Raw genomic sequence first — 24583 nt, forward strand, 5'->3', positions numbered from 1 at the left:
GGTAACCACTAAACAAATAACCAGAACAGAGACACAATTGATAAATAAAGAGAAAACTGAGAAAACCATCATAGAGAACTAGCAAACTGAATTGGGAGTCTGAAATCCACAGGAAATACAGAACAACTGGAAAGTGAGTGATAAAATGGCAGCATTAAGCCCCCATCTATCAATAATCACTCTATATGTAAATGGATTGAATTCTCCAATCAAAAGACACAGAGTGGCAGGATGGATTAAAAAACAAGACCCAACAATATGCTTCCTGCGGGAAACACACCTCAGCTCTAAAGACAAACACAGGCTCAGAGTGAAGGAATGGAAGACAATACTCCAAGCTACTGGCAAACAGAAGAAAGCAGGTGTTGCCATACTTATATCAGACAAAGTTGACTCCAAGATAAAACAGGAATGAGAGACAAAGAGGGGCAGTATATAATGACAAAAGGGGCACTCCATCAATAAGACATAACACTTATAAACACATATGCACCCAACACAGTAGCACCAAAATACATAAAGCGACTATTAACAAACCTAAAAGGATATATTAACAACAACACAATAAGAGTAGGGGACCTTAACACCCCACTTACATCAATGGATAGATGATCCAGACAGAAATTCAACAAGGAAGGAAACAGTGGAATTAAATGAAAAACTAGACCACATGGCCATAATAGATATATACAGAACACTCCATCCAAAAACAGCAGAATACACATTGTTCTCAAGTGCACATGCAACATTCTCAAGGATAGACCACATGTTGGGAAACAAGGCAAGCCTCAATAAATTTAAGAAGATTGGAATCATATCAAGCATCTTTTCCAATCATAATGCTATGAAACTGGAAATCAAATATAAGAAAAAAAGCTGGGAAAGTGACAAATATGAGGAGACTAAACAACATGCTACTGAACGACCAATGGATCATCAAAGAAATTAAAGGAGAAATCAAAAATTATCTGGAGACAAATGAAAATGAAAATACACCATACCAACTTATATGGGATGCAGCAAAAGCAGTCTTAAAAGGGAAATTCATAGCAATACCAGCCCATCTTAACAAACAAAAAAAATCTCAACTAAATAATCTTCAACTATACCTAACAGAATTAGAAAAAGAATAAACAAAACCCAAAGTCAGCAGAAGGAGGGAAATAATAAAAATTAGAGCAGAAATAAATGAAATTGAAACCACAAAAACAGTAGAAAGGATCAATGAAACTAAGACCTGGTTCTCTGAGAAGATAAACAAAATTGACAAGTCCTTAGCCAGATTCACTAAGGAAAAAGAAGGCTCAAATTAAAAAAATTAGAAATGAAAGAGGAGGAATTACAACGTTTACCACAGAAATACAAAGGGTCATAAGAGAATACTATAAACCTATATGCCAACAAATTGGACAATCTAGAAGAAATGAATAAATTCTTAGACTCTTACAACCTCCCAAAACTGAATCAAGAAGAAACAGAGACTCTAAATAGACCAAGCACAAGTGAAGAGATTGCAACAGTAATCAGAAACCTCTCAAAAAATAAAAGTCCAGGACAAGATGGCTTCTCTGGAGAATTCTACCAAACATTCAAAGAAGATTTAATATCTATCCTTCTCAAACTATTCAAAAATCTGAAAAAGATGGGACACTTCCTAACACATTTTACAAGGCCAACATCACCCTGATCCCAAAGCCAGACAGGGACAACACAAAGAAGGAAAATTACAGGTCAATATCGCTGATGAACATAGATGCAAAAATCCTCAACAAAATACTGGCAAACCAAATACTAGCAATACATTAAAAGGATCATACACCATGATCAAATGGGATTTATTCCAGGGATGCAGGGATGGTTCAACATAAGCAAATCAATCAATGTGATACACCACAATAACAAAATGAGGAATAAAAACCACATGATCATCTCAATAGATGCAGAGAAAGCATGTGACAAGATCCAACATCCATTTATGATAAAAACTCTCAATAAAGTGGGTATGGAAGGAAATTACCTGAACATAATAAAGGCCACATATGACAAACCCACAGCCAACATCATATACTCAATGGGGAAAAACTGAAAGCCATCCCTCTGAGAATAGGAACAAGATAAGGGTGCCCACTCTCACCACTCTTATTCAACAGAGTACTGGAGGTTTTCGCCAGAGCAATTAGGCAAGAAAAAGAAATAAAAGGATCCAAATAGGCAATGAAGAAGTGAAACTCTCACTGTGTGCAGATGACATGATTTTATACATAGAAAACCCTAAAGAAGCCATCAGAAAAGTATTAGAAATAATTAACAACTAAAGCAATGTTGCAGGATACAAAATCAACTTACAAAAGTCAGTTGCATTTCTATACTCTAAGAATGAACTAAAAGAAAGAGAACTCAAGAAAACAATCCCATTTACAATCACAACAAAAAGAATAAAATATCTAGATATAAATTTAACCAAGGAGGTGAAAGACCCATACAATGAAAACTGTAACACATCATTGAAAGAAATCAATGATGACATAAAGAAATGGAAAGACATTCCATTCACATGCATTGGAAGAATAAATATAGTTAAAATGTCCATACTGGGGCCAGCCCTGTGGCTGAATGGTTAAGTTTGCGTCCTCCGCTTTGGCAGCCCACAGTTTCGCTGGTTTGGATCCTGGACGTGCACATGGCACCACTTATGAAGCCACGCTGAGGCGGTATCCCACATGCCACAACTAGAAGGACCCACAACTAAAAATATACAACTATGTACCCAGGGGCTTTGGAAAGAAAAAGGAAAAATAATATCTGAAAAAAAAAATGTCCATACTACCTAAAGCAATCTACAGAGTCAATGCAATCCCAATCAGAATCCCAATGACATTCTTCACAGAAACAGAACAAAGAATCCTAAAATTCACATGGGGCACCAAAAGACCCTGAATAGCTAAAGCAATCCTGAGAAAAAAAAGAACAAAGCTGGAGGTATCACAATCCCTGACTTCAAAATATACTACACAAAGCTATAGTAATCAAAACAGCATGGTACTGGTACAAAAACAGGTGCACAGATCAATGGAACAGAATTGAAAGCCCAGAAACAAAACCAGACATCTATGGACAGCTTATCTTTGACAAAGGAGCTGAGGGCATACAATGGAGAAAAGAAAGTCTTTTCAACAAATGGTGCTGGGAAAATGGAAAGCCACATGTAAAAGAATGAAAGCAGGCAATTACCTTTCACCACACACAAAAATTATCTCAAAACGGATCAGAGACTTGAAGGTAAGAACTGAAACCATAAAACTCCTAGAAGAAAATCTAGACAGTACACTCTTCGATATCAGTCTTGGAAGGATCCTTTCGTATATCATGTCTTCTTGGGCAAGGGAAACAAAAGAAAAACTAAACAAGGGGGACTTAATCAGACTAAAGAGCTTCTGCAAGGCAAAGGAAACCAGGAACAAAATGAAAAGACAACCCACCAACTGGGAGAAAATATGTGGAAATCATATATCCAACAGGGGTTTAATCTCCAAAATACATAAAGAACCCACACAACTCAACAACAAAGAAACAAAACAACTTTATCAAAAAATGGGCAGAGGGTATGAACAGGTATTTTTCCAAAGAAGATATACAGATGGCCAACAGGCACATGAAACGACGTTCAGTATCACTAGTCTATGCTTCATTCATTTACTTATTCATGAAAATACTTATTATGGCAGGCAGTGTTCTAAGATGGTCCCCAATAAACTCTGCCTTCTGGTATCCATGCCCTTGTCTAATCCCCTCCCTGTGAGTGGGCCAGACCTAGTAAAGAGCTTCTAACAAATAGAATACAGCAAAGTTGATTGGACACAGCTTCCAAAATTAGGTTACTAAAAGACTCTAGCTTCCGTCTTGCTCACCCTCTCTTGCCTTGCTGTAAGCTCCCCTATAGTCTGGCCTATGTGACAAACAGCTGGGGGAAGCCTCTGGTCAACAGGTCAGCAAGGACCCAACGTCCTCTGTCCAACAGCCAGCGAGGAACTAAGGCCTGCCAAGAGCCACCTGAGTAAGCCTGGAAGTAATTCCTCCCTGACTGATGCCTAGAGGTGACTACAGCCCACGAGAGACCCTGAATAAGAAGATCTGGCTAGGTTGTACCCAGATTCCTGATCCACAGAAACTGTGAGGTAATAAATGTTTGTTTTTTTAAGCAGCTAAGTTTTGGGGTGATCTGTTACACAAACTAATAGAATGAGATACCGTTCTTCATTGCAGAAAATCTGTTACCCATACTGGAGGATGGTTTCTTTGATACACTTAGCTCTGGTCCACCAAATCTTTATATATTACATAGAAGTTACAGGACTCACGAAGCTCACCATGAACTACAATCAATCACCCATCAGATTACAGCACCTCCAGAGTGGAAGAAGCTGTCCTTTGCTTGAGGTTACTGAGTAACACTTGATTTGTTCTTCATTTAATGGACAAATTCTCATACAGCTGTTCTGGTTGGTGTCTCTTTTCACTCCTCTGTAACGTTCACCTTTATGCTGCGCTGTCAGTTACTCCTGTTACGCAGTTCACTCTGTGTGGTTTCTCCTCATTCCTTGCCCTATTGCTTGTCCTCTGCTTCTTGGCCTGGTGTGGGTGACACTGGTTTTCAGAGCCATCAGCAAGCAGTAATATTGTCCTTTTATTTTATCTCTCCTTTCACTTTTACTAGCCAGACCTGTTACTTCTTGAGTAATAAGATCTGTGGATGTTTCAATAACTGCTCCCAGAACAGCTTAGTGCAATGTTCTTAAATCATGGTCTGCACACCACTAGTGGGCCCTGTCTGTCTCTCAAGTGCTCCACAAGCAGCCTGGTATAACCATAAATTTCAAAAGATCAATTATGATTTTTCACAGAAACCCCACTGTTATTATATAATGTATAATTCAAACTCATAAAAATTGTTTTAATTCATAAAAGTAGAGCACAAAATAATTTCAAATATGCCAGACTATGATGTAAAATAAATACTGAACAGGGTTTTGACAGAATACAGAATGTCAATCAGTATGAACTGGGGTAAGTAAATCTGTAAGTGTTGATGTGTATGTACAAGTACCTGGAAAAGAAAAATGTGAATGGGAAGCGTACTGATAAATATCTGAAAACTACTTTTTAACAAACCAGATCCTTTGCCTCTAGTGACCACAGTATAATCCTTCATCAAATAGCAGCATGAAGCATCAAAACTTTTGAGTAATTTTCTAGATACAGTACCTCTATGGCAGACCAAGTAAGTTTTTATAGAACACGGGAAAATATGCTCTTCAGTGTAAAATTGATGAATTCTGTCACCAAAAACAGAGAAGTCTAAAAACAACAAAGGCATTATTCAGTTATGTTCATAACAGCAAAAATGTATAAAGAGAACCTTTTTAAAACAACTCACAAATTTGATGACATGTTTAAATAGAAAGCCGAGGTCTTTTAATATATGATATAATGTGGTTGTACACTGTTTATTAATAGGATACAATGTACAAGAGTTAATACTGTTAGACGTGCATGCTAACAAGTATTTTGCCTTTACAGTTGGAACAAACCACAAATGTGAAAAAATATCAATCAGTTCTTGTTACATAATTATAGACAGCCAATTTGAGAGAGAAGTGATCAACGACTTTTTATCAATGACATCTCAAGCTACAGAAAAGTTATTTCCAGTAGAGTGAAATTATATCAAAAACCGTGAACTACAATGTCAGTTGCAAAAGGTGGGCTGGGATCAGTATTGACAGAACACCAACTATTTGTGTAGCTATGAAGCTATAAAAGAGACTGCAACTGACTGCCTAAGCTAAACATTGTTTTAGTCCTCAATGCATAATTGGCAATCAAAAATACACCTCCCAATTTTGATTCAATGTGATTAGAATGGTCATGTCTTTTCTAAACAAAGAAAACATGATTGAATATATTGAATTTTCTACCTTAATATAAAGTCTTACAGGAGAAAGTGTTTGCATTTCAAGACACTGATAACATCTGAAATGATCATTTCTATGACTTCTAGAGGCTTTCTCAAGTGGTATGCATATCTGAGAAATGTTTGGAATCTTGAATAGGATGAATATGTTGATTTAGGGTACACTACAGTAAATTTAATTTTTTTTAAAAAAAGCCAAATATGGAGGCCGGCTCCATGGCTGAGTGGTTAAGTTCGCACGCTCTGCTTCAGCAGCCCACAGTTTTGCTGGTTCGGGTCCTGGGCGCAGACATGGCACTGCTCATCAAGCCATGCTGAGGCGGCATCCCACATGGCACAACCAGAGGCACTCACAACTAGAATACACAACTACGTACTGGGGGGGCTTTGGGAAGAAGAAGAAGAAGAAGAAAAAAAACGACTGGCAACAGATGTTAGCTCAGTTCCAATCTTTTGAAAAAAAAAAAGTCAAATATGGTGTATAGGGTTGATCACCAAGAGCTTGACTTTCCCACTAAGAGTAACCAGGAAGCCGACTGGTATTACATTTGCCACTGCCTCACTTTGAAATACTCAAACTTTCAGCATTTTAGTGGGACAAGGTTCATTAAGAGAGTACAAGAAACAGCTTTCAGTAAGAAATTATCTATAATTTCTGGGTCCTGTTCAATCTGAATGTCCAGAATTATCTGAGCAAGACACTGCTTGCAACCATTTCAGCAATCTATAATTTCAAGTTAGCAGAAATTAAGAGCAGGAAAAGAAACATACAATATGGGGAACCTGATCTATAGATCAAGCTCATGAGCCCTACAGAAAACCTGGTCAACATCTCTCTCACAGCTATGATTTATTATAAATAGGAACTACTATTTTTTTAAAATACCATTTTGCTTTTATTACTTTAGATGTGATAATTTTTTTTAATTTACAAAAAAATTAGTAGTATGTTTATATCCTCTGTGTTCCCAGGACACTGAAAGATTGAGATTCAATGGCGTAATGTTTAAGAGCTTGGCTCTGATTTAAGATTGCCTGGAGTCTAATCCCACTCTAATACTTAAAATCTCATTTCTGACTTATAAAATAGTAATTGTGAGGACTAAATATTGTGAGCATGAAAATACTTTAACACATTGTCTTATACGTAAGTATTAATAAATATTAATCATAAACTATTTTTTTTCAAAGATTGGTACCTGAGCTAAAAACTTGCCAATTGGTTTTTTTTCCTCTTCTCCTTCTTCTTCTCCCCAAAGCACCCCAGTACCTAGTGGTATATCATAGTTGCAGGTCCTTGTGGTTGTGCTATGTGGGACGCTGCCTCAGCATGGCCTGACAAGTGATGCCATGTCCACGCCTGGGATCCGAACCAGTGAAACCTCGGGCCACCGAAGCAGAGCGCGTGAATTTAACCATTCGGCCACAGGGCCAGCCCCCATTTATTCTTATTCTTTGAGGTTATTCAGGACAAACGAATGTAAGAAAAATCTGAAAGGTAATATGAGAGAGCACTACTAAAATTTGATTTAGGAATGCCTCTTTATAAGACTTTAGTAAGCCATACTTTATCATTTTCAAGCAAAATGGCAATACTACATTATAAAGTCCCAATTTGGAAAAAACTAAAAACTATTTGGCTTCTCCATTTCTGTGCTTCCCAATTCCAGAGAAGAGCTAGACAATTCCTGATAGCCTCCAAGACAATCCTTGATAAGCCTCTCATCTCTTGGCATTCACACCCTTGTACAGTCGCCTCCCACACTGAACAGTACAGATTTGTGTAACCAGAAGGATACTACAGAAATGACTAAGTGGGACTTTCAAGGTTAGGTCATAAAAGACACTGTGACTTCCTTCTTACTCTTGGATCATTCACTCCAGGGGAAGCCAGCTGCTAAGCCATCAGGACACCGAAGCAGGCCTAAGGGGGAAGTACTTATGGCAAAAAACTGAGGCCTCCTAGCCAACAACAGCCAGTGTGACTGCACCATCTTGGAAGCAGATGCTGCTGCTGAGTCAAACCTTCAGATGACTGCAGCCTCAGTTGGTATCTTAATTGCAATCTCATGACAGACCCAGAGCCAGAACTACCAAGCTAAGCTGCTCTCAAATGGACTCACAGAAACTGTGAGAATATAAATGTTTTGGGCTAATTTGTTACACAGAAATATATAATAAATCTGCTGGCCAAAAATCCATGTGAAAAGACAGTGGTATCTGGTGTGGGAAAGGAGAACAGAGGAGAGAAAGAGGGAGAGGAATGGGAATAGACCTAATCAAAGCGAAGAGATTAAATCAATGCAAAGTGTTCAAAAATATTTTAGGCTGTCATTATTTCTAGGTCTCTAAGATCATTTTAATTTTCTTCTTTGCCTTTAACCATATTTTCCACACTTTTAACAATATATTCTACTTTGAAAAATAAAAACAGAAATAGATTTTTTAAATTTAAAAACTTTCTAAGTAGTGGGGCCAGCCTAGGGTAGTGCAGTGGTTAAGTTCGCACACTCCACTTTGGCGGCCCAGGGTTTGTGGGTTCAGATCCCAGGTGTGTGGACCTACACACTGCTCATCAGGCCATCCTGTGGCGGCATCCCACATACAAAACAGAGGAAGACTAGCACAGATGTTAGCTCAGAGCCAATCTTCCTCAAGCAAAATGAGGAAGATCGGAAACAGATGTTAGCTCAGAGCCAATCTTCCTCACCAAAACAAAACCTTTCTAAGTATTCACATATATTTCACATGTATAATTCACATGCAATAATCTACTTTAAAATAACTTAAGGTCAACTGTGGAGATCACTATTCACTTCAAAGCTTCAGCTATATGCAAGGCACTGTACTAAATGTAAGAGGGGACTAAAAGATGAAGACAACATGGTTCCGAACATGGAGCATCAATTTAGGAGAAACAGACATGAAGAATCTAATAATGGCCTAGAACATAGTATAGTCTCAACAAATATTTGTTGAATAAATATGAGAGGTAGGAAATACCAGAAGAGCACACCTACAACTGGGAAAGTCAGAGTGGAAAATAAATGAGCCCGAAGAGCTAGTCCTTAAAGAAGCCTTAAGTTATACATACAATTTCAACAGATGGGGTTGCAATGAAGTGCAATTAAGGCAAAGGGAGCACTATGAGCAGTCACAATGTCAAAAAGATGCATGCATTTCCAAAGCATTTTCAGAAAACCCATAATGAGTAATCCAGTACAGCTGGAATATTGAGATTATAATAAGAGACAGAGGCAGAAAGTGAAGTTGGAACGAGGCTACGGAGAGTCCTGATTGATATATTAAATAGTCTGGAGTCTAGATTTCATTCTGAAGAAATATGGAGCTATCTATCATAAGTCCAACCCATATGGGGATTTTTTAGTGCTATTCTCTGTACTTTTGCATATGTTTGATACATTATATAATAAAGTTTTAAATCTTCACTGCTGACAATGCAAGGGCATCAGGGACAGACTGGAAGCAAGGAAAACCATTAAGAAGTTATCAGAATAGTTGAAAGAGAGGAGATAAGGGTCTAAAGTAGGGCTTTAGGCGTTAGATGGGCTATGAGAGAAAATGTACGTAAAGAAAACTACTTCGACGTCTAACTGGATTTGGGGGTGGTAAGACAGACGGGAGCAGTAAACACTGAATTCAAGGTTTAAGGCTGGGAGCCTTAGAGCATGATGATGCCAAAATAGCAAAAATGTACTTAAAGTTTGCTATTTGGCCTTGGGTATGTGTATATGTGAGTGTGTATACGTGTGTATACATGTACACACATATATACATACTATACATGCAGTATGTATACTACATATATACATAGTATACATATTATACATACTACATATATACATACTATATTTATATAATCTGATGTTTAAATATGATAATATATATTACAAAAATTATAATGTATAACATTTACAGCAGATATAAAATCCTTAGAAATTTTCATTCCTGATTGTTTCTTAGGTTAATATTAACATTAGATGAAATTTCATAAGTAGCAATTGATGGTATATGCTACAGATAGAGAAGATAAACTCACAGTAAGAAAATCACCCTAGCATATTTTGTTGATAATTCATATAAAAATAACCAATTCAAGACAAACAGGTTCAATAAAGTATAGATCACGATAGCTATTTCTAGATATTTATTTCTAGATAATAAAAGCTGCTACAATTAATTTTGAAAGTGTTAAACAAAATCTTGATTAAAATTGCCTGTTTTAATATATTCTACAAGGCTATTCAATTTACTTTTATCATTTTTTTAGATTTTTATTTTTCTACTTAATTCAAGATGCCTATAATCACAGAGATCCATTCTAATTTACAGAATGTTTGTTTAAAGACCGTTATCCTATAATGAGAAAGATTTAAAAAACTGAGCCTAATAATACCAATCACTGCTAGCCTATTTCCTTTTGATTACACTACATATTAATTTTTCAGTTAGTCATAGGAAATCAACAAATAGTTACTAACATCTATCGGCTAAAAGAAGATTTAATTCAGCCTTCCTAAAGTTCTCCAAAATTTGGATCAATGGCTGCATATGAACTTTATGGCAGAATATCATGTTTCTTAGAATAAAAACAATATTGTGAATGAAAATAAACATGTTTGCTAGACAGATTTAGTTCTGATCAGTTAAATTATACTACAAGACTGTAAGTGACCAACTTGGGTTGTAAAGAAGTGAATTAAATTAATTTAGAATGAATGGGTCATGAAAATATATTCCAAGATAACTGAAAAGGGGAAGTTAAAGTTTAACAATAACATGAAATATAAAGAAACAAGTGACAAAAAAGAGGCTTACCTACCAGACAGAGGAAGACAAACACTGTAAGATTTCACTCATATGTGGAAGATAAACTAACACACAGACAAAGAGAACAGTTTAGTGGTTACCAGAGGAGAAGGGGGTTAGGGTGTGGGCACAGGGGTTGAAGGGGCACATTTATATGCTGACTGACAAATAATAACATACAACCAAAATTTCACAATGTTATATAAACTGTTATGACCTCAATAAAATTTTTTTTAAAAGCTTACCTAAAGTAAAAGAGGGGACGAAAAGGACAGGGAAAGAATTTTGGTTGGACAGAAGAGTCCTAAACTAGGAAAGACAAATGTCCCTCTACTCTCAGCATTTCTTAGCCAAACACCAAGTGAACCCCCAGCTTCTCTTCCCAAAGACAGTAAGCAACCACTGCAGGATCCTCTATCCCTAATGATACTAAGAGATTTTAGATTTACTTTCCAGATCAGCTAAGGAAATAGTTCTGATCTTCCCTCCCATCCCATAGTTCTCCATCTGCTAGCCAAAATTTAGTTTAGCACACAGAGCTAAAACACACATGTAGTGGTGAACTGACAAATTTACAAAACATACAAGGAATGAGTTAACCAACCAACGGGCATAAATGACTACTTCAGATCTTTGCTTTTTGATAGAAGGGAAGTATAAAGACAAACACAAGTATGTTAGGCTCCCGAAATGAGATAAATAAAGAAGAAACTTGAGAAAACAAACTTTATAATCCTACACATGATTACACCAGTTAACACATTATATACTAATAAATGGAAGCTATGTGCAGAAATTTTTGTTAGACAAGGCCACAAATAAGTTTACTAAAAAACACTGCCACTGAGTTAATATAGACCAACAATGACTATAAATCAACTCAGTTTTTTGAAATAGCATTAACTTGCTATAAAAGAGCTTTCTTAGAGAATTTACTAAGGTATCACAGTTATCAACTATATTTAGCAACTCACCATTAAGTAGTTCAGTGCAAATGAAAGACGCCATCACATTAACATTCAGTTAAATGGAGTCAAACTGAACACATAAAACTTGTGCATTTTATTGTACGTTAATTATACTTCAATTAAAAAATTAAATGTAGCAAGACTTTAGTTGTAAGTAACTGAGGATGAAGCATTTAGATAAAATTGATTTTCCAGCTGACTAAATTATACATTTTAAAAAACCAAATCTTTTCATTTTGTTCCTAAAATAATTGTTACATGCTTCACTGCCTTAGTAAATAGTATAACATATAAAAGCTATTAATTTTTTAAGGGTGTCTTATGTGTGCCAAAGATCATATCAAGCTCTTTATACTCACTAACTCGTTTAACGTCAAATTCCTTTCTACATGATGAGGAAACCAAGGCTCAAAATGTTTAAGAAACCTACCATAATCACATTCCAAGTCATATTCACTCCAGGTCTGCCTGATTCTAAAGTCCATGCTTTATTTTTTTCCCAGCTTTATTAAGGTACAATTAGCAAAAACTGTATATAATTAAGGTGTGCAACGTGATGTTTTGGTACATGCACATATTGTGAAATGGTTCCCACAATCAAGCTAATTAACATATCCATCACTTCACATCGCCCTTTATTATGGTGAGAACACTAAAGATCTTCTCTTTTAGCAAATTTCAAGTACATAATACAATATTATTAACTACGGTCACCATGCTGTACCTTAGATCCCCAGAACTTATTCATCCTGCCTCTGTGCAACTTTCTACCCTTTGACCAATATTTCCCCATTTCTCCCACTCCCCAGCCCCCGGCAATCACCATTCTACTCTACTTCTATGAGTTCAACTTTTTAAGATTCCACATATAAGTGAGATCATGCAGTGTATCTTTCTAAAGCCCATACTTTCTATATGTCACAATGCTGGGTTGTCTTGTTGACTCAGAACCACCTATTAGAACTTCAACAACATGTTGTGTCATCCCAATTGTTGACCCTTTTGTCTCCTGTCTTGCTGTCAGTTACGATTTTTCGATATATCTGCTTTTGGCAACCTTAGTCATCCCATTCACAACTCCAAATTCCAATCTACCTCTAATTTAATATCTACCATAACCAAAGAAGAATCAACAGTTGCCAAGAATAAGATCCAATCAAATTGGTGATCATATTTTATAAAATAGTTATTTTTTTTTGAGGAAGATTAGCCCTGAGCTAACATTCACCACCAATCCTCTTCTTTTTGCTGAGGAAGATTGGTCCTGAGCTAACATCCATACTCATCTTCCTCTATTTTATACGTGGGACACCTGCCACAGCATGGCTTGATGAGGAGTGCTACATCTGCACCCAGAACCTGAACCGGCAAACCCGGGGCTGCCAAAGCGGAACATGCAAACTTAACTGCTACATCACTGGGCTGGCCTCAAAATAATTCTTTTAAATCACTGTTAAAGACTGTGACATAGAAAACTGCATAAAATAGAATAGAGTTGTAATCTTAAAGCAGCATACATTACTCCCAGGACGTAGTGGAGGAGGGGTGGATGAGGAAGAGGCGCCTACAGAGCTTCTCAACCCCTCTGCATGCAAAGCAGCTCTGCTTTCTGCTTTAGTAATTGGCGTTCCAAATTAAATTCTATGAGAGTTTTTTTTTAACATGAAAACTATTAAAATAAACTAACCAAAAACACTGTAAGACTGTATTGGGTGGAAGTTACTGGAAAATGGCTGATAATTCAACAACACAGACAGCTCTCAAACACAAACTAAACGCCCAGAACAAAGCACTGGATGTTATCCAAAGGGTTTGGGGATTACTTTTATATCACGCTTCTCTAATTTCTATAACTTTTAGACATCTAGAACAAAGTTAAATAATAGTGATAAGAGAATTTCCTTGCCTTGTTTCTAAGAAATTTCACTTAATTTCAAATATATCTCCATGAAGCACTTTCCTGACCATGGTTTTAAGTTGCGTATTTTAATTACATTAAGGTTTTACTAAAGACTGTTTTCAGGAATGAATGTCTGATTTTATCAACTGCATTTCAAGATCTATTGAGGTGATCATATAGCTTTTCATCCTTTATCTACTATGTTGAATTATATTAAGAGCATTCCAATACATATTTGCTGTCCTGGAATAAATTCTACTTAGTCATGGTATATTATATTTTGAATGTACTATTGGATTCCTGCATCAATATTCGTAGATAAAACTGATGTGTAATTTTATTTTATTACACTATTTCTATCAGATGTTGTTACCAGTATTATGCCTGCTCTATTACTCTGCCTTTCTGGCACTAACATTTATTGAGTGCTTTCTATGTGTCAGGCATTGTTCTAAGAATTATATTTGTATTAACCTGTTTAATCTTCACAGCAAATTTAGGTTCTGGTAGGTTCTCTTACTGTTTTATAAAAATAATAAGAAGCCTCATTCTTTCTATTTCCTCTAGGTCAGTTTAAATATCAGTGAAATTATCTGTCCCACGAAGATTTGAAAGAAGCCACTTGTAAAACCATCTGGGCCTTGTAGTTTTAGGTTTGCAGTCTCTTGTTGGATCAATTTTGATGGTCTATATTTTCCCAGAAAATAATGTATTTTTCCAGTATTTTCTAATTTATTCATTGTGCCAACCATTCTTTTATAATTATGTTAACAATATTATTTGTATCTATGGTTACTTTCTTTTTCTTAATCCAAATTTTTATTTTTGTACTTTCTCCTTGTTACCAAAAAAGGTTCTCAGCTAGTCTTATTTATTTTTGTTTTAATCAGGAACCAGCTTTTGGTTTTATTTATCTTAGCTACCTTTTTTGTTTTATAATTTATCACTTGCTATCTTTATCTTTATTAATTACTTTTTCCAGCTTTCCTTAGGTTTATTTTTTGCTTATATTAAATTATTTAGTTAAATCTTAACTTATTTATTTTTATTTTTTTAGTAATAATATTTTCAGAAATAATTTTACCTGTGCTCCCATGTTATGTATGTATTTCATTTTTATTGTAATTATTTTCTAGACAGACAACTGCCAGCAGTTTGCAGTTTCTTCAGACCTTTGAACCACGACTTTTTTTAGGAGAATATTTTACATTCTTAAATTCAAGTGAGGGATGTTTTTGTTTTGAGGTTTGGGAAGCTTTTGTGGTTTGGTTTCTGGTTCTTGCTTTTGTTATTAACTTAAAATTTCATCGTAATTATGTGGTTGATAATATTTTTACTTATTTTTAAGTTTTCTTTCCAGTACTTATTTTAGAAAATGTTCCATGAGGAATTGAAAAGGTGTTCCTTCTTTTTACAATAACAGAGTATATTTATTATATCAGCCTTATTGATTATATGATTCAGATTCTCCATATCTTATTTTTTCTCTTTGATGTAGCAAGGACTGAAAGATGTTTTAAAGTCTCCCATTACTGCTATCTTTCTTTTTCTTCCTCCTTGAATTTATAGTTTTCACTTTAAATACTTCAATGCTTCATCTTGAAAAAATGAAGATGTGCTCTCTTTATATTAGTAACTATATCCTTGATCATTACAAAGTGCCTCTCTTTTTTCTCACCCAATGTTTATTGCATTTAATTCAACTCTGTCTAGTAGTAAAACCAATCCACTGAACAATCTTTGTCTGTATTTGCCTGGTAGGTTGTTTCGACTATCCATTTACTTCCAGCTCCATTAATAATTTTGTTCTAGATGTGTTTCTAACATCAGGTGTATAGTTGGGTTTTGTATTTCATCTAATTCGCGTTTTACTAAAAAGCTGAGCTTGTGTCATGGGCATTTATTGTTTTAACAAGCACATCTGGTCTTGTTTTAACATTTTCTGGGGTTTGGGTTTTTTTCCCTTTGATGCTCATTCTTTTGTTTTCCATCTTTTGCTGTACGGTTATTTCACATATGAAACAAATGTCTACTGAGCCTACTACGTGCCAAGCACCATGCTTGGTGTTAGGAATACAATGGTAAACAAAAAGTTAGCTACATATATATAATTACAAACTGCGGTTTTGTTTTCCCCCCCTCATCCCAACATCATAAGCAATTCTCATAGGAGTCGCTGTAGATAAGGCTTTCAAGGAAGATTTACCACAAGATCTGACATGCTCAGATTTAAATAATACAAAGGAGTTCCCCGAATGAAACAGGAGGAGAAAGATGATCTCAGACAGAAAGTAACCACTGAGTGTACAAGGGCGGCAAAGAACTTGGTGCATTATAGGAACTGAAAGCAATTCAGTACGGCTGGAGAAATTGATTGAGGGTAAGGACTGCAAGGGATCAAGAAGTAGGCAGGTCAGATCAGGTCTACAAAATGCGCCAAGTTAAAGAACTGGGTTTTATTCTGGGTACAATATATATTCTGAAATACTTTTCAGAAGAGAAGCAACTTGAACTATATTTCCATTTAAAAACTGTTGTGTGGAGAATGAACTGAAGCATGACACATATGGAATTGAAGAGAGCAAGTGGTAGGTACACTATTAGAGGAGCCTAGACAAGACACAATGGTGGCTTGGCGCACACTTGACTAATGGTGGAAATGGATGGAAGTGAACGAATCCAAAGATTTTAATCAAGAGTACTATCACTCTTCCACCTCTCCTTCCCCCAATTTTGGATTTATATAGTCTACTTTTAGTTCTAGTCTAGGTTACTTTTACATGTAGTATAATTTAGTTGTTTTTACAATAAAGACATCCCTGTCCCTTTACATAAACTCATTCATTCAATAAATGTTTATTAAACGTATATTACTGTCAGGTAACATTCTAGGCATGGGAATATAGTAAAAAGGAAAAAAGCTTCTAGCCTCATAAAGCTTACAAGTTGTAAGTTAAAATAAAACTAAGCCTTCCTTAAGAATCTGATTATGTACTACCATAATATTCTAAATCAGTAACATTAAAACATTTTTTGGTGTAATATAGTCATTCATTCACTCAACAGACATTTACTAAACACCATCTTTGTACCAGGTCTTATTCTGCAGGTATACAGAAGTATTCCCTCATGAAGCATACATGCATCCTAGTAAAGATACAGTAAAGATAGGCATATATATATATATATATATATATATATATATATATCTCATCTGAATGAAATATTATTAGGGAGTAGGAGGGGAAAAATAAAGCAGGGTATGAGAAGAGAGAGTTACACACAAGTGCTATTTTTCTACAGGGAAATCAGGGAAGCACCTCTGATGAGGTCACACTTAAGCAGAGTCCTGAATGAAGTGAAGGAGTAAGCCATGCAGGTATACATGGCACATTCCAGGAAGGGCAAAACTAACTGCAAAGTCCCTAAAATGTGAAGTTGGCATATTCAAGGAACACTAAAGTGACCAAAATGTCTGAACTCTAATGAGTGAGAGAGAAAATGACAAAATTAGCTTGAAGAAGTAGCTGAGAATCAGATCATGTAAGGCCTTCCTTTCATACAATGGAAAAAATTTAGAATCTAATTATTTTAAGTGGGACGAGAAACTAAGTAGAATGCGAAGGTCCTGAGCAGGAGACTAACATCATCTGACTAAAGTTAAGTTACCCTGCTGCCCTACTAGAATGGTCAAAACCCAGAACACTGACAACACCAACACTGGTGCAGATGTGGAGCAACAGGAGCTCTCATTCATTGTTGGCGGGAATAAAAAATGGTACAGCCACTTTGGAAGACAGTTTGGCAGCTTCTTAAAAAACTAAACATACTCTTACCATATGATCCAGCAATCACATGCCTTGGTGTGTACCCAAAGGAGATGAAAACTTGTGTCTACACAAAATGTTGCATGCAGATGGTTATAGCAGCTTTATTCATAATTGCCAAAACTTGGAAGTAACCAAGATGTCCCCCAAAAGGTGATACTGGATAGATGGATAAATTGTGGTACATCCAGACACTGGAATATTATTCAGCACTTAAAAGAAATGAGCTGGGGGCCGGCCCGGTGGCTGAGTGGTTAAGTTCACGCGCTCCGCCTTCGGCAGCCCAGGGTTTCACCGATTTGGATCCTGGGCACAGACATGGCACCACTCATGAGGCCACGTTGAAGCAGTGTCCCATATGCCACAACTAGAAGGACCCACAACTAAAAATATATAACTATGTACTGAGAGGACTGGGGGAGAAAAAGCAGGGGGGAAAAGAAAAAAAGAAGATTGGCAACAGTTGGTAGCTCAGGTGCCAATCTTTAAGGAAAAAAAAAAAGAAATGAGCTATCAAGTCATCAAAAGACATGGAGGAACCTAAAACGCATATTACTAAGTGAAAGAAGCCAGTCTGAAAAGGCTATATATACTGCATGATTTCAAGTATACGACACTCTGGAAAAAGCAAAACCATAGACACAGTAAACAGATCAGTGGTTGCCAGGGCCTGAGGGGGGAGGAGGGATGAATAGGTATAATGCCAAAGATTTTTAAGGCAGTGAAACATTCTGTATGATACTATAATGATGGATACATGTCATTATGTATTTGTCTGAACCCACAGAATGTATGACACCAAATGTGAACCCTAATGTAAACTATGGACTTCGGGGGATAATGACATGTCAATATAGCTTCAACGTACCACTTTGGTGGAGATATTGATAATGGGGGAGGCCATGCAAGTGCAAGGGCAGGAGTTATTTGGGAAATGTCTCTACCTTTTGCTCAATTTTGATATGAACATGAAACTGCTCTAAAAAATAGTCTATTAAAAAAAACACTGATGCCATAAAAGAGTGACTATAAAAGGTATGAATGACATATCACTTTACAAAACAGTCTGGGGAAAATTTTAAGGTAATGTCCTTTGTATGGGTTCCCATGTCAATCACATTAGGATTTGTGGACACTGAGATATGAAGATCTATAATTAAATTCTGGCACTACTACTGAATGGCTTCTGTTCTTATATAATTCATTTAACCTTTCTGGACTCTCTTTTCTTGGTAAAATAATTACAATAATAATAGTCACTCTACAAAGGGGTTTGTGAGGGCCAGATAAAAATGAGCTTCAGAACTTTAAAAAAAAAAGCCGCTATTTAGAGAACAGGTGGTAGGGAAGTAACGTATAAGCAGGGAAACCAACTGGAACTTACGTAACAGGCAGACAGGAGATGGTGGTGGCTTATATTAGGAGGGCAACAGTAGAAGTAAAAGAAGTGGTGGAATTCTAAACATATTTTGAAGGTAGAGCGTATAGGATTTGTAGATGAATAGGAAGTAGAGGATGAGAGAAAGGGAGGAGAGAGTGTGTGTCATCAAGAGAGGAGGAAAAATTTGCAAAAAGAAAAGTAAGTTCAATTTTGCACATGTTCAGTCTGAGATATCTACAAGACATACAAGTGGAGTTGCCTAAATAATTGCCTAATAATTCACATGTAAAGAAATGGGAGATGTTCATGCCTAATTTACTGAGAACACTCACTGTTTGACAGTCACATCTTAAACATGCATATAGTGAATATCAATATCTTCTAAATTCCAATAATAGTTAAAATAGTATACCAACATTAGGTATAACAAGACACACATGGTTATAACAAGACACACATGGTTTCAACCCTTAGTTTACAGTTTAGTGTGACAAACAGAAAAATATACAGTGAAAATATATGCACTAAGTGTTATTATGGGAAAAGTCTAAAACAGAGGAAGAAATTTAGGTAGAGATAAAAACTTCTGGCTAGATGTCATAGTTCTCAATAAACGAGGGAGAATACCCAGGAAAGGAGTAGAGGTCTGACCCACGAATGAATATAATCGGTAGTTAAATTATTTTAGTTAGCAATATACTATAAGTAAAGCATAGGTTACTGGCAAATAACACCTTAAGAATGAAATTATGGTATTAAATATAACTTCAATTTAAAGTAACATACATGAAACCATGTCAAGTGCTAAAATGAAAGGTTTCTGAGAAGTAGTACCAGAATTTAAAGAAGTGAAAGGTAAGTAGAGACTGAAATAAGCCCACCCCTCAAAAAAATTTTAGGATAGCCCCCAAGTTGAAGCTTAGAGGATGAACAAGAGTTGGAAGAGTGAAAAGAATATTCCATACACTAGAACACACATTAAGCAAAGACTCTATATTAGGAATAATTAACAGCTTAGAGAAAGAGGTAATCCATTGAAGAACTATTTACTACACACCTGTTTTATGACAGGCTCTGGGAATCAAAGGTGAAGAAGACATCCTTAAATAGTCTATAGAATGTTACAGGGAGCAGCCTATCAAAAGCAGTTGTAGTAAGGGTTAAGACTGGCTTAAATTCAGGTGGTTATGGAAGTACATAGGACGAGTACCTAGGCAGATCCTATGGGAACAGGGAAGGCTTTCTGAAGGATGTGACATCTAAAACTAAGACATGAAATTAACAAGGATTAACCAAAGCTGGGATGCAGAGTGGGAAGTGGTAGGGACAGACAATGGGAGGAAAAGCAAAACATCATCCAGAGATTAGAGTGTGTGCAAAGTATAGAAACAACAGAGCAGAACACTGTAGGTGGATGGTGGATACAGCTAGAGCATAACATGACTGGGGTGAATGGCAAGAGCTAAGGCTGAAAAAATAAACAGGAATCAAACCATGAAAGGGTTTGTGAACCAGGTTAAAGAGCGCAGACTTTACTTAAGAATGTTGGCCGTACAAAAAGGTTCATATCAAAGAAAAGAAAGTTTACAGTAGTGAGGGACCAGATGATCTAGAACAGGGGACGCAGCTCAATTATCTACAGAGACTAGATAAACAACAAAACGAGTAAAGAGGATTAGGTATAAGAAAAACTCAGGAGACCACCGAGAGTGAGGAGAACTGTGGAGAGCAAGTCCCCCCTAAATGGTGCATCGTTCCACTGAATGATGTGGCTGAGTGTTGCTAGATCCTCCAATTTTTAAAGAGAAGCTGGAAACTTGAAATTTCATGAGAAATCTCCTGCATTTTTAATAATGGCAATTCAAATTCTTTGAAACAAGATGCAGACCAACATTGAGGGGACCAAACAAAACAAAACTAAGAGTCTAACCAGTACCACCAGTCAGTGCCCAGCCTCTAGTGCGGAACCTTGAAGACTATGCTGAGGCTGCTGACTTGGACCTGAAGGCAGCGGAGAGAGAATTAACATTTAAAGAAGAATGACAAGTAACCAACACTTGAGAAGGCACAGTGTCTGTCTTGTTCACTGCTGAGAAAGTACCTAACACTTCGTTGGTTTCAGTAAATATTTAGAGATGAAGATAAAACTGGAATTTTTTGAAACTGAGTGTCTGGCAGTAGATAGGACAACTGGAGAAGAGAAATACAAGAAAGAAAAATAATCCAGTGCTCCTTTGCTCCAACCCTAGCCTTGCGCTAGTTTTTAGCTTTGTTCACAGTCAGCTCCTACCACATGCTGCCTAGTGTTCCTTCTTTGGCTACATAACTGCTTCTATCTCAGAAATTTGGCCAACACACCAATGACCATAATTAGCAACTATCAGCTTTCACCTGGGTAGGGGCAATGACATTAAATAAGATGAATGATCACGGTAGATGGAAGAAAGAGAAGAATATTCTTTGCTTCACTTCAACACCAGGCTAAGACCTCCAGTGCTAATTCCATACCCTACCCTATAGCTGTCTACTGCTGCTAAAACTGCTACCTTAACATCAGGCATAAGTAACAGTCAAATGCTCCACTAACGGTGCTGGGCAACACCCACCAACAATAATGAGTATGCTTGGAAAGGAAGACTGGGAAGGAAATACCACGAGATTGAGATTCTGCTAGAAGGGAGATGGAGTAACAAAGAGGTAGGTTGAGAAAGACTGGAAACTCAGAACAGGTATTAAAGTCAAGTAATAATTAAGACAAGAAAACAAGTAGCCCAGGAAACCCCAGAATCTGAGCATTTATATATTGAGAGTCCAAGTAATCTCATATTACAAAAGCAAAGTGTGGCACTATTTAAAATAAACTATAGAACATTCTTCTGCTGGTATTGTGTCACATGGATAACTGGTATTAGAGATTATAAATTCATTTACTGAAAATAATCTTCTTAAATGTCCCTCATCTAGGAAAGGTGAAACCAAAGGGCTATCAAAATGTCAAGTCACGTGTATTGTACCCTAGATATGGCTTTCTTTTGCAATACGTTTTGCAATATGTTCATTCTCAAACTTCTACTAGGGAAGAAATAGAGAGAAAATGAGTCTTGATTTGAAAATTTCTAAGCAATTAGTATGTTAGAGAACGGACACCCCATCCCCATAAAGTAAGATGTTGGGCTTCATCTTATAAAAAGGAAGTCATCATATAAGGATTCCTTTTGGTTCAGAGCAATGACTTTAAACCAAGAAAAGAGAGGTTTGTTACACTGCTGGGTGAGGTAGATGATAATGACATTAGTGTATAGTAATCCTACCTACAACAGCCCGTGTAAAAGGACTGAGTCTGAGAGTCTCATAAAGCAGGAGCCTATATTCTAACTTAAAGCTTACAGAAAGGAAACTTTACACTTTATCTAAAGAAGTTAAGTAGAACTAGGGATCAGGGAACACCACTGAAAGACCTAAATGCTCTGTCAAATTTAGGAACAGACAGTAGAGTTTCCAGTTACCAATAATCAATAGCAAAGCTGAGCACCCATGAACAGGTGAAGCAATAAAAGAAAAAAAGATACTCAAAGCACCTTTAATGAGAAGTAGGAACAGAAGGAGAATTATATAAAACTAAATGTTCTTTCAGATGCCCTAAGTCTGCACTGTACAATACAGAAGCCACATGCAGGTAATGAGCACTTGAAATGTGCTAGTCCAAACTGAGATGTGCTGAAAATATAAAATGCACCTTATATTTCGAAGACTCGGTATGAAAAAGATTGTAAAACAGCTCACTAATAATTGAAACGGTAATATTTTAGATATATTAGGTTAAATATAGTATTAAAAGTAATTTCACCTGCTACATTTTACTTTATTAATTTGGCCACAAGAAATTTTAACATTACATACATGGCTCCCATTTGTGGCCTGTATTGTATTTCTACTAGACAGTGCTGTTATAAACTAGTCATGCTTAATGTGAAGCCTTAAGTTAATATGACTATTTTAACATTTTCATTGAATCTAATATTGTTTGTTCCTTTAGTATTAAATTCCTCTTGGGTACACCCTAAGTAACATGATTTTAATGTGAAGAACAATGATAGCTTACCAGACTGTCCAGGAAAGAGACTGAATCAAATTTCTGGACAGCGGCTTGAGCCAGCAGGATTGTTCCATCAAATGGTAACCAGGCTCTCCTCGTGTTATCTTTGGCAAAAGGGTTACATAGTAAGAAAGAAGCACTACATTACACATGGAACAGGATTTGACCAATAGCTTAACTAAATCCATCCAGCATAATAATATGCTTTGTTTTAGAATTTTCTCAATTACAATTCAAGTGTTAAACTTACAAAGATAAACATCTTGCACTATGAAGTTTGCCCATTCTCAACAATTTTTAGATATTCAAATTCACCCTTTTGGGAAAGATCTCACCTAACACTGACTCCGAATTTGCTACCAAGGAAAACACACCTCCCTCACCAGGGTGGAAAGGAAACAACAGTAACTAAATTTTATAAGATATTACGAGAGATTTTAAAAGACACTGGAATTTTCATATATTCACTAATACCATCTGGAAATAGTCCATGGGTCCATCTGGAAACTTGAAGAGAATGTGGTTTTAGGAAATAAAGAATTTCACAAATAACACACAGAACATAAACACATTTAACAAGACAGGACTGACTCAAAGACAGAGCATACAGTAACTGAGAAAAACAATTGTACTATCCCAATACTAGAAGACTACAAACTTAAAAAAAAATATATTGGATTCAGCCCAAGGAAAATAAAATTGGATTTCAGAAATACAAAATTTCCTATAGATTAAAATATTCTTCAGTCAGACTTCTTTGGCACAAAACAATTAAAAGCTTCATGTAGAGTTCTCAGTCAAATTACCTTAGACTCTGGTAACCAATGGAAGAAATGGAACCAGGGGAAGACATGCCAAATGGCTTAAGGGGAATTTGGGCTCAGCTGCTAGTTAATTTAAGAGTGAAGTGTGAAAGTGTATTAGTTATTCATTCAAATATCTAAGAGCCTACTAAGCACAAGGCATTATACTAAGTTTTGGAGATACAATGGTGAACAAGCTACAATCTCTGACCATTACAGAGTTCACTCTCTGGTAGTTTTGTAAAAGAATAGGAAGTAGGATCAACATTGATATTTCATTGCCTGTTTGACATGCCAAATCAAGACATTTCTCCCTTCTCCTATTTGTATTTGAGGGAAAGGGGTGGGGACAGAGAAATAGGGAAGAAAAAAAGAGATCTGCACATAACATACCGAATTAAAATTTTTTTTCCTTAGGTCTTTCCCTGTAAAACTCTGAACTCCTTAAAAAGGGAGGATGAAACCTAATCACTCCACATCCCCAGCACCTAACCTAGTGTTTGGCTCTCATCTGCTGCTCACTATCTCAGAACTAGATTAAATTACAGCCACTGTGCTGGGGCCACTGCTTCCTCCTCCACTGTAGACCCATATCAAGAACAAATGGAGCCAGCCCTAGTGGCCAAGTGGTTAAGTTCAGCACGCTCTGCTTTGGCGGCCTGGGTTCGGTTCCTGGCTGTGGACCTACACCACTCGTCTGTCAGTGGCCATGCTGTGGCAGCAGCTCACATACAAAAAAAGAGTAAGACTGGCAGCAGCTGTTAGCTCAGGATAAATCTTCCTCAGCAAAAAAACAAACCAAAAAAA

The 24583-nt window shown here is 36.5% G+C and overlaps 1 protein-coding gene across 18 annotated transcripts in view; it reads right to left on the reverse strand.

The window, feature by feature from the left end:
• The window catches only part of YAF2 (YY1 associated factor 2), a 77479-nt gene that overhangs the window by 21647 nt on the left and 31249 nt on the right, over nt 1-24583 (reverse strand). For 4 of the 18 annotated variants that reach the window (XM_070621048.1, XM_070621049.1, XM_070621050.1 and 1 more), the window contains one exon: nt 22980-23077. The exons of the other annotated variants lie outside the window; for them this stretch is intronic. In XM_070621048.1, coding sequence (XP_070477149.1) covers nt 22980-23047 — 68 coding nt within the window. In that variant the 5' untranslated portion in view covers nt 23048-23077. The remainder of the gene's footprint in view (nt 1-22979; nt 23078-24583) is intronic. 18 annotated transcript variants of the gene reach the window in all.

This window comes from Equus przewalskii, chromosome 5 (assembly GCF_037783145.1).
Source record: "Equus przewalskii isolate Varuska chromosome 5, EquPr2, whole genome shotgun sequence".
Lineage (NCBI taxonomy): Eukaryota > Metazoa > Chordata > Mammalia > Perissodactyla > Equidae > Equus > Equus przewalskii.